This window comes from Eptatretus burgeri, chromosome 3, assembly GCF_056783735.1.
Source record: "Eptatretus burgeri isolate ZD-2024b chromosome 3, Ebu_testis_v1, whole genome shotgun sequence".
In the NCBI taxonomy this organism is placed as follows: Eukaryota; Metazoa; Chordata; class Myxini; order Myxiniformes; family Myxinidae; genus Eptatretus; species Eptatretus burgeri.
The window spans coordinates 26,688,421-26,700,660 of record NC_140963.1 but is presented as its reverse complement, the minus strand read 5'-3'; the positions used below and the strand labels follow the sequence as shown (position 1 = coordinate 26,700,660).

At 41.6% G+C, this 12,240-nt stretch overlaps 1 protein-coding gene across 1 annotated transcript in view; it reads right to left on the bottom strand.

Moving 5' to 3' along the window:
* Positions 1-7,342, bottom strand: part of LOC147029591 (inactive dipeptidyl peptidase 10-like) — a 594,191-nt gene extending 586,849 nt beyond the window's left edge. The window contains exon 1 of the mRNA XM_085872742.1: positions 6,848-7,342. Within this exon, the coding sequence (XP_085728868.1) occupies positions 6,848-7,075 (228 nt within the window). The 5' untranslated portion in view covers positions 7,076-7,342. The remainder of the gene's footprint in view (positions 1-6,847) is intronic.
* Between the last annotated feature and the right edge of the window lie 4,898 nt (positions 7,343-12,240).

Genomic DNA, 12,240 nt, shown 5'->3' with positions numbered 1-12,240 from the left:
TTCTAACTTTCTGACATTTTTAATTGTCTTCTCATATGAAGGTGAACGGTGTTTCTCAGTAACTACTGGTATGTATCCATTTTGGAAATCAAACGCTTAAGAAAGTATTGTTCTGCAGAAATTCATATACAAACAGAGGCACGCATGAAGAAAACTGTAACTGTTATTTTTAGCGTTCGTCTTTTACTAGTGTATAGCAACACGGAGCACATACATCAGAGCCGAGCATAATAGTTGTCTTTGGCAACACGGAAGTACATTAGTGAAAGCTGAGTATAATAGTTGTCTCTGGCAGCACGGAAGCTACTCATTCATCATAGTGGATGATAATAGTTATAATGGTCGACACTGGGAGCTGTGCATGACAACACAGAAGCACATTAGTGAGAGCGAATCATAATAGTTGTGCATGGTTGCACGGAAGCACATTCGTCAGAGCGGTTTGTAATATTTGTGTCTGGCAACAAGGAATCACATTCGCCATGGAAGCATGAAGATGTCATCTGTTGTAACTTTTAGTCAGCGTCTTCTTCACCACTGGATTCAAAGATTGTTCTTGGATTTTCACAAGTTTCTTCTGCCATACGTGCACATGCTTCTGTGCGTGGCATGTGGTTGGTTCTGCATGTGCAGTCGGCTCGGCGACATAGAGACTTCTTGCAGTGACAGACAATCAACTCCAGAAGACCCCGTGGTGCTGGATCTTTGGTCATGAGCACAGGCTGCAGGGCACCATCCTGAATTTTCCAGCCATGCCCACCTGCTGGTGGAAGGCTCTGTGTCGGCTCCAATGCTCTCTTCCATACATCGGCCTGGTAATTTCCTCGCTTCATATGTTGCTGTAAGCTGTCGAATGTAGGGGGGAGATTTTCATTTCTTTGTCCCTTTTGACAGAACTGCCAGTATCTCACATTGTTCACTTTCCTCCCAGCCCCCTTGGTTGTTGAGTACATTGCACATATGAAGCCTTCGCATGCTTGTGAAGTGCTGTTGCTGAGCTCGGGTTCTTCTCCAAGCTGTCCCAGACTGGTCTGATGCTTTTTACTGTCAAGTAAGACATTGAAACCCTTTTTCTTGCCGAGTTCTGAGAGTGCACTGTTTGAGTCGCACCCTGTGAGTGCGTGGAAGCTGAGTAAAGACTGTCTGGTATCACAGATTTGGATTTTGTCAGGTTTAGATCCATGATATTAGGTGGTCGGACTGATATGCCTTGACATTCATTGATCTCCGACTTGATGAGTTTCGCAGTGTGGTACAGCAGACTCACCCTGTCGCAATCATCCATCGCTGCTGTGGGCAGTTTTCTTGGTACACCTGTGGTTGTTGCGGTGTTACACTGATAGGCAGAGTTGATGACATCTTGAAGGGATATGGAGCTTGAGTACAAAAGCTCAGACTTACTAAGATCATATGGCTTATGGAAGGCAATGTCATCTCCAAAGTGTTTCTTTAGTCGAAGTTTGAGTCGCTGGGTAGTGTAGCTGTCGAATGCCACTCCCTGTCCACGCAGAAAATGATTGTATCTGTCCAGAAGAATTGTCATATCAAAGGCCTTCCCACCATTCAGGTCAGCAGAGATATCTTCAGCCAAATGCTTGAATGCCGTATCGTAACAAGTTTCTTGTCTCCCTTCATGGAAGCCAGCATACTGCAGATTAGCTTTGGTGATGTATGAGGCATGGCAAGCTCTGTGGTATCTAGCTTCTGCTGCCACTAGATCATTACTGACGTCATCAGTAGTCCGTAACATGTCCTCATCGCCCTTCGCGGTCACTGCTTGCACAATAGTTTCACAGGCTTGGAAAGTTCTGACCATGGTCATCTCCTTTACCCTTCTGTGTGTTTTCTTCTTGCAGAAGAGGCACATAGTCCAGTCAGTGGACGTTGACTGGGACCTGGATACCCTGGAGGTCTCCGTCAAACTTGTTTCAGATTGTGTGCCAATCTTAGATTCTTCTGCTGGTTTCGATGAGAATGCAGATCTCCTCTGCATGTAACGCAGGTTTTCTTTGCTTGTCCATTTTTCGTAGCGATTTGAGTGCCATTTAACATCCGCGGTTGTCAAACTGTCAAAATCTGATTTTAAACGTTCGTATACTTCATCTCGTCGGAGTTCCAGTGCTGCAACAAGTGTCTGTATGGAGGTATCTCAGGCTTTCCTCAGTGTCTCGTTTGAGTCCATCTGACAAATTATGCACTTGTGAAAGTTAGTCAACTTCTGTCTCTTTACAGGTAAAAGTCGCACTACTGTCGGACTCTCTGAACTGGCCATTGCTTCAGTTGGCTAGTCGGATTCTTTCAGATGTTCAATCTGGAATGACACAGAGAAGCAACTATGTTAACCCACAGCCTCTTTTACCATCATTATTAACATGACATTTTAAAATTTTATTTTTGTAATTATCTAATCCATAAGAATTTCATAAAAAATAGACTAACACAGCATTTTTTAGTCCAGCAGCATGAACCTGTGAAAAATTCAATTGTTCAACACCCACTACAGAAAAGTTTGACTTGACAACTTAGTATGCTCTAAAAGATGCCTAAAATATAAAAAAGCTCATTATATTTGATTTGTTTGTGATTTTTACCTCTTGTAGTTGTACAGTTGAATGAATATCGACATTTCTGTACATATTCTGAAAGAGAATTATAATACGAAGCCAATGATACCTCAATATTGAAAATTGGTTGAGTCTCGACAAAGATATTCACGTTTACGTTACGCCTCCCCCTAAATTTTGCTAGCCCACAGTGACCCTCTTGGTAAGTACCCTTGGTATGTATAATGGCCTGTAGAATTTTAATGATACCACAATTTGAAACTACATACTACCTGGAGGTGTTCAATAGGGTCTATTCTACCACCCTGTCAAGTCAAACCTTTTCTGCAGGGAGTGTTGAACGATTTCATTTTTTTTCAGGTCCTTGCTCCTGGACTATTAGTGAAGACGGCCCAGATAGGAGGTTGGAATTTTGCGAATGGGCTCTAAACAAATTGGACGGTGATGCAAAACTTCACAGCTGGGATCCTGTTTACTGATGAAGCCAATTTTTATATCAATGGAGAAGTCAATCGCCAAAACTTACCTTAATGGAGTGATACCAACCTGAACTGGACGAGTCCATCAAAAATTAAAGGTGCCGGAAAAGTGATGGTATGGTGCGGGGTATGGGGAAACAAAATTGTTGGACCTGTTTTCATTGACACAAATCTTAATGCCAACATTTATCTAAACATGCTGCAAGACAACATCATGCCGTCCCTCTCAAACGAGGCTGGAGAATTCCCACGTTATTTCCAGCAGGGCGGTGCACCACCTCATTATGGCATCTGTGTACACCGATGGTTGGATCAACAGTTTCCGCGTTCTTGGATTGGTCGCTGTGGCTCCGTGGAGTGGCCTGCGAGATCCCCAGATCTCAACCCACTCGACTTTGACTTTTGGGGGCACTTGAAGGCCATGGTGTACAAGGAAAAGATTCAGAACATGGATCATTTAAAGGAACGCATTTGAAGTGGAATTACTTGCATAACGCCAGATTTGTTGACACGAGTTCACCATGAGTGGGAGAGATGACTTTGTGTGTATTCACAAAGAAATGGCAATCATGTGGAGAACGTTTTGTAAATAAAGTTACATTTTGCTAAAAGTGTTAATTTTCCCTATGTATGGAGACTTTTGGGACACCCTGTATTTGGACAACCCGAGAGCTGAAGAAAAAAAATCACACTGTTATAATTGTCCTACTCTTATATTGAGCACAGGCTTAGTGATTAATTTTTGTACAACTGTATGAACATCAAATCTGTTTGTCTGTGTGAGCAGTTTCAAAAAGTTATGGAGGGATTCGGCCAAAACTTGGTGAACAGGTTGGGTGTGTGATTAGCATGAAGTAGTTCGATTTTGGTGAAAATCTGGATCCAGATGTGGATCTGAGAAATTTTTAATTTATTAAGCGATTCTTCACCATTGAGTGATGGGGCTAAAAACGATATATAGCATGATATCACAAAAAGTTGTGGACGGATTATAACAAAACATGGTGGAAGAGATGGATAGGTGACAGTAACAAGCCGATTCAATTTTGGTCAGGTCCGGATGCAGATCCAGCCTATCGGTGGGATACAAAACATAAACTATTCAGCTTGGTGGAGGTGTGCACTCCACCAAGTGCCATCTATCTATCTATATATATTTTACTAAAACTCTCATCTTGTATGTATGTATGTATGTATGTTCCCAAAATACAGCCAAAACGGTACACGATAGCGCAAAAATTTTAGGGCCACCTTACTCACCATTCTCCTGCAGTGTGCAGTATCAAGTTTCATTAAAATCAAGCAACGGAAAAAAATATTAAACAAACTCGAATTAGGTAAGACCCTCGTCCTCTTAACGATGACATCATAAAAACGAATATGACGTCATTGTGATGTAACAGGTTTGCGATAAATTATCTGTGCTAATGCCCGGCTTGATTCCCGCAAACAAAATGCAAACAGCCTGCCTAGTTTCGGAGATAATGGTATCGGCGATTTGCATTAGCGGCAATATTATGATATCAACTTTTTTTCGAGGAAGGATTTCCAAAATCGGAGATGGTTACTGCCTGCGCGTGGGCTTTCTGCATATACATGGGAAGTTTCACGAAGATCCGATGAAAACTCTGGGTTGTGAAACAAAAAATGTCAAAAAATAGGAATGACATTCTAAAAATTGATATGACGTCATAGTGATGTATCATATGTGCGGTAATTCATCTCTGCTAATGCCCTGTTCGATTCCCGCAAACAGAATTCAAAAAACTTGCCTAGTTTCGGAGATAATTTTTTCAGCGATTTCCATTAGCGGAGATATTTTGACGTCATAACTTTTTTTCTGAGAGGAATTTTCAAAATCGGAGATGGTTACTGTCTGTGCAGGGTATATATATATATATATATATATATATATATATATATATATATATATATATATATATATATATATATATATATATATATATATATATATATATATATATATCTCTTCTTCTTCTTTCGGCTGCTCCCGTTAGGGGTCGCCACAGCGGATCATCCGTATGATCCGCATAGTGATTTGGCACATGTTTTACGCTGGATGCCCTTTCTGACGCAACCCTGGTCGTCTCTTACGACACAGGGATATGGTACACCTATTTTAACCGGGGTATACACCGGCCCAGTATACTGGTACTCATTTCGCCGACCTCGGAAGGATGACAGGCTGAGTCAACCCCCTGGTGTATTAATTCAGTGGCCCAACCGGGCTTGAACTCAGGACCTTTTGGATCCCAAGCCGCTGCCCTAACCACTGCGCCAACACCAGGCTTGAATATAAATATATATATATATATATATATATATATATATATATATATATATATATATATATATATATATATATATATATGCCAAGTTTCAGGAAGTTTTGATGAAAACTGTAGGCTGGAAACAAAAAAGTCCACAAGAACATCAACGTGAGTAACACTTAGAGATCCTCCACAAGGATCAAAAAATCAATTCCCGATTCAGTCAAGTAAAGTATTTTTCGGGAGTATTTGATCAATGCAAGCAACATCAGCGGTATTGTTCACTGGAGCTATCCTTTTGTTTTTTTTAGTTTTGTTTTTTTGAAATGATTTTTTTGTATCAACTGCTGTCACAACGGGAACCCAACGGGTTCACACGTCATCTAGTTGTAGTTAAAGATGAGATTCTATCTCACCACTTTTGAGGCTAATCACTTTTATTAAGGACAGTGATTCTGCCTTAAGGAAGGTGCTTCATGATGCCATGAACTTCTCTAAAGGAAGGCACTTGATGATGACATAACCTTGCCAGAATCATTTCCGAAAAGGCAGTTTTCAGCAAATGCAGGACTTTGCCAAATAAATTAAAATCAAAGATTTAGCTACCACCAAGCAACACAGCACTAAAACATTAATTTTACCTGGCCATTATAGATTCATCGTATTTAATGTGTAGTTACAAATGCAAGAGCATTATTATTGTACCCCAGGTGCGATCACGCAGAGCAATTATCCTTCTGGGACTTGCAGTCAAGGGGAGGGTGGGGAGGGTGAGTTGGGTTAGTGAGGGGTGGGTGAGTCACAGCGGGTGGGGTCAGGTAGTCGGTGCAATAGCTCAATACATCATGGTGTGGTGCTCCAAAAGTAATTCCCAGCGGGTGGACAGAGTTGGCACACATTTACACCTCGAGTTTCACAGATAAATCCTGGAGACAGCATCACTTGTTTCACATCCTTCACAACAGCACCTTTCGTAACACTTCACACATCCTAACTCCCTGATCGTGTTTTATTAAAAACGAAGTTAATATTAGGACATTTGCCTTCTTCATGCAGAAAGCTGTAAAACAGTCATAATTTACTCGTTTAGGGCCTGATATCAGAAATAGTGACAAAATGCACTGGAAACACAAATATTCACTCATTTTTAGTTTAAAAAAACAAACAAACCATGAAGAATTCCACAGGCCAGCAAAAGAAATTGTTTCTTTTTCAATTTCATTTGATTTCATCCATTTATGAAGACAGTCATGCTTGTTTATAGTAGTCATAGTACATCAATAACTCAATCAGAGAAGACACATAAACCTACACTTTGTGCACAAATCATGTGGATTTAATTAGTTATTTACAGTCTAATATGTTGATACATCCTGGTCACACACACACACACACACACACACACACACACACACACACACACACACACACACACACACACACACACTCTCTCTCTCTCTCTCTCTCTCTCTCTGGCCTCTTCGTGTCGTTCCCCGGCCCAGCCCTCACTCACGTATTCCTCACTCATGCTGCCCGAGCGTGCCGGATTCCCGTGCTTGGACACCTTGTTGCATTGCGATTGATTTGGCTGAGTCTTCTTCATTTCTTGTCCTCCCTTCACCTCCGTCCCTGTGCCATCCTCGGCCTGTGAAGTGCTCAGGAGCCGGCTGGCCTCAGCTGCGAGAGGGAAGGAGTGAGAAGTGTTGATTTTGCTCGACAAGCGTTGGTAAAGCGCTGCCATCGTTGCCTCAAGACACGCAGGCTGGATGCTCACACACGTCTTGCCACGAGGCGGCTCGACTTTGACGTCGGCTGGCCGAGTCGCTGTGATGTCTGTCGCTGCACTTTTCCCCGACACGTTCCGTGCACCAAGGGGACGCACGACTAGAGGCGCAACACACACACACACACACACACACACACACACACACACACACACACACACACACACACACACACACACACACACACACACACACACACACACACACACACACACACACACACACACACACACACACACTCGGGACATGCCTCTGTCACTCAACCCGCATTGTACCCACACAAGCATTACAATCCATCGGCTGTGCTGATGGTTAAATTAGGATATATATATATATATATATATATATATATATATATATATATATATATATATATATATATATATATATATATATATATATATATATATAGTAGGATACGTCATGATCAACTGATATTTTATACACAACATGAAAAAATTATAATATATAATTGAAGTAAGTGCCATCAAGCAATTGCTCAATTCCAACAAAGAGTGTTATATCACATCATGATTGTCCAAAGGAACCATCATGCTGAGAAAAAGTTACAAGCATTGTTGAACGGAAATGTCTCTTCCAACTTCTAATACCTATTTCAATGAAAGTTTCTTTTTTCCAACTCAATTGTGGTGACCAACTGTAAAAGATATGTGGGAATAGACCTGGCAGGACCACAGAAGCCCAGGTGACTCGCCTAAAGGAATCATGAGCTGCAGCTGCGAAGGTCCAAATGACCTCAGTGTGGTTCAATATTGAGGGTAACTGAACAACAAGCTCTTGCAATCGTCCCCAAAAATGTATTTCATGCGTCCCCAACTGTTCATCAAAGACATGTGTGTGGAAAGAATTAAAGAAGGGGCTCTGCAGTCTATGGGGGGTTTTTCTCTCTTCCATCCTCAATGTTGCTCAGTATTGCGAGGGGACCATGGTGCCATTCCAGACACATTGGTCGGTTCGAGACTCGGTCCGGAGTCGCACCCATTGTGTTGACATGGGGTTTTTACTCAGAGTAATCCAGGTGTAAAAACATATTTACAAATACTGCACAGATTTAGCATTCGTATAGATCGAATGATTCCACTAACAAAAAGAGATTATCAAAATCATTCAACTCAATCAAACAGTTTATCATTAAGAGACTATAAAATCCAAACTTCGATAAATAATCAATCACAAGCGTATTTTTTCATTTCTCTAAACCTCTGCGCACAGAAATACAAGCACCAAGCACAAAAAAAGAACAGAAAAACATGTGAAAGTTAAGGTTGGGAGCTTCTAATTAAAATTTAATTATATCTTCCCCTTGGAGTCAGCTCAAAGGCTGGAGCTTGAATTCCAACTCATTAAAGGTGCCGAGGCAAGGGGAATAGAGTGACTTGGTTCCCAATTCATCTGGTGAAACAAAACAGTCGAGTTCTTGTTCCAGGTGATAACCCATGGACCATTTTCATGCTGTGCCCTCTTGAGCCACAAAGTGGTGGAAAGGCTGTTGGTGTGGCACAACATCACCAGGACTGCAAAGACTTGCACCACAGAGCAGGCTGGTTTGGATGTCAATATGGTACTGCCGGGGTCAGCTTTCACTTTTGAGGGATAAAACCTTTGCTCACGTTCAACTGAGTCCAGCTGCGCTGATACCCCCCAAACCAGCCGGCTCTGTGGTGCAAATCCCTACAGCTTGGTCGACTGCGCCGTCGCTGGCACCATGGAATTGCGTCTTGCTCACCAAACCATGATGTTGCATTCATCACTCCACTTTGGAGTCTTTTCCATCTGTAAACATCCGGTAGAGGGCAGGTGAGACTATAAATCGATGCCAATGGAAAGGTGGAAAATGAGAGTGCCCTTGGAAAGGAAATTTTACTGCATTTTATTTCTGCTGCAATAACTATTTACAAGCCAGAACTATGACAATATATGCTGCCAAATTGAGTGTATGCTCCACAAAGAACAAAATATCACTCCGACTTGTAGACTAGATCACCAGATTTTTCTTCCTCATAAAGTATCCACAAAATGTGACATTTTCCATCATCGATATCAAAACCAATTGGTTCATGCATTTCATTTTCTACGTCTCACAGACCAACAGGCCAACTCATCTACTACAAATGTGTGTGTGTGTGTTATGTTTTTTTGTTGAGTTCAACTGGAGGGTTCTGATGTGGAATGTGAAACACCAAAATGATCGTCATGACCTGCTGAGATGATATGGCAAATTAACTACAAACAATCTGGAAGAATTCCCACGTCTTAAATGCATGCCATGCTAAGGTGTATAGAGCAGCTAAATACGTCCTTCTGCGGCGTGTATTCTAATTACAAAATTAATAAAAGCAATGATAACATTGGAACAAAGCAAATGTTAATAAATACTATTAATTAAAAACGAGTGCATGCCCGTACGTGCGTGCCCGTACCTTGAAAAGACCTTGAAAAGGCATGTACTCAGGTCCCCAGGGTCAATTGTGACGTCATATCAAACGAAGAAGAAGAAGAATTGTGACGTCAATTGTGATACGTGCAAAAAAAAAAATTGTGACGTCAATCGTGATGTCATAGCACCGTGTCCTGTCATTGGTTTGGTAAGTAAATGGCCATAACTTGGGAACCACTTGTGCGATTAATATCAAACCTTGAAAAGGCACATCCACAGGTCCCCAGCAATATTCCTGGCAAGTTTCAATGAGATCGGACCAGTGGTTGTCGAGAAACAGCGGTCGCAGACACACAGACACACAGACAGACACACACACACACACACACACACACACACACACACACACACACACACACACACACGCACGCACGCACGCACACACACACACACACACACACACACACACACACACACACACAGAAATTGCTGGAATTATAGATAGATAAAGGGACACCAATAACAGTTTTGGTACAGGAGTGCAGGACTTTGGTGTGGGGCTTTCCAAAGGGGTGTGTGATACAAAAAACTTATCATCATGAATTCCAACATTTATGAGACCCACACAAATTTGGTGCAATGGACCGACAGGCCCAATCATCTCTTAAATACTGGCAAATGTGATGCAAAAATGTTCTCCACATATCTGAGTTTATGCAAAGATGGTGATTGAGACGTTTTGCTCAATCGGTGAGACTGATGCAGAAATAATTTGTGAGACGAGGAGAGACAGGCAGAGAGAGGGGCAGAGGGGCAGAGGGAGAGAGAGAGAGAGAGAGAGAGAGAGAGAGAGAGAGAGAGAGAGAGAGAGAGAGCGAGCGAGCGTTCAACACACCTTGGTAGAAAGCACTTAGCACAGGTGAGTCAATGTATCGCAGGTACATCACAAAAAGTTCCCAGGAACATATAAGTTTGCCTGCAAGTTGTAACAGGCAGTGGGCCAGGGGTTTCCATAGCAAGGTTTCATTCATTCCCATGTACAATAACTAGTGGATATAACGAAGTTAGAAGCACATTATCCAGAGCCTTCAGAAAGTATTCACACCCCTTGACTTTTTCACATTTTGTTGTGTTACAGCCTGAACTTAAAATGGATTAAATCAAAAAAAATTTCACCAATCTACAAAAACTACCCCATAATGACAAAGTGAAAACACTTTTTTTTCAATCTTTACTAATTAATTAAGCATGAAAAGTTGAAATGTCACATCAATAAGTATTCAACTCCTTTGCTATGACACTCCAAATTGACCTCAGATACATCCATTTTCCTTTGATCATCCTTGAAATGTCTCTATAACTTGATTGGAGTCCATCTGTGGCCAATTCAATTGATTGAATATGATTTCGAAAAAAACACACCTTTCTATATATATATAGTTCCACAGTTGACAGTGCAAATCAGAGGAGAAACTCCACCATGAAGTCCAAGGAACTGTCTGTAGAACTGTGAGATAGAATTGTGAGGAGGCATAGATCTGGAGAAGTATAAAACAATTTCTAGAGTGTTGAAAGTTCTCAAGAGCACAATGAGCTCCATCATTAGGAAATGGAAAGAATATGGAACTACCTAGACTCTTCCTTGAGCTGGCTGTCCGACCAAACTGAACAACCAGGCAAGAATGACCTTTATCAAGAAGGTGACTTAGAACCCAATGATCACTCTGCCAGAACAACAGAGTTCCTTCACTGAGATGGCAGAACCTGCCAGAATGACAACAGTCTCTACAGCACTTCACAAATGTCAGCTTTCTGGGAGAGTGGCCAGACAGAAGCCACTCCTGGGAAAAAGGCACATGAGAGTACACCTGGAGCTTATAAAAAGTCACGTGAAAGACTGTGGATGAGGCAAAAGATTCTGTGGTCTGATGAGACAAAAAATTAACTCTTTGACCAAAATGCAAAGCACAAAGTCAGACAGAAATTGAGCACAGCTCATCGCCCATCAAACATCATGCAAACTGCGAAGCATAGTGGTGGCAGCATCATGCTTTGGGGATGCTTTTCAGTGGCAAAGACTGTGAGACTTATAAAGATAGAGGGAACAATGAATGGAGCCAACTACAGGCAAATCCTTGAGGAGAACCTGCTTCAGAGTGCAAAGGACCTTAGACTGCAGTAAAGATGTTCCAACAGGACAATGACCCCAAGTATACAGCCAAAGCAACACTGAAATGGCTTCAGAACAAGAATGTGAAAGTCCTTGAGTGGTCCAGCCTACAGCCCAGACTTGAATCCCATTGAGAATCTGTGGAAAGACTTGATTATTGCTGTTCACCAACACTCCACATCCAACTTGACAGACCTTGAGCAAATCTGCAAGGAAGGATGGGAGAAAATCCCCAAATCCAGATGTGCAAAGCTGATACAGACATCCCGAAGAAAACTCAAAGCTCTAATCACCGCCAAAGGCACTTCTACAAAGTATTGACTCAGGGGGGCTGAACACTTATTGATGCAAGACATTTCAGCTTTTCGATTTTAATTAATTTGTAAAAATTTCTAAAAGCATGTTTTTCACTTTGGCATTATGGGTTATTTTGTATTGATCGGTGACAAAAAAATATTTAATTTTAATCCGTTTTAAATTCAGGCTGTAACAGAACAAAATGTAACAAAAGTTGAGGGGTGTAAATACTTTCTGAAGGCACTGTAAATTAGGCC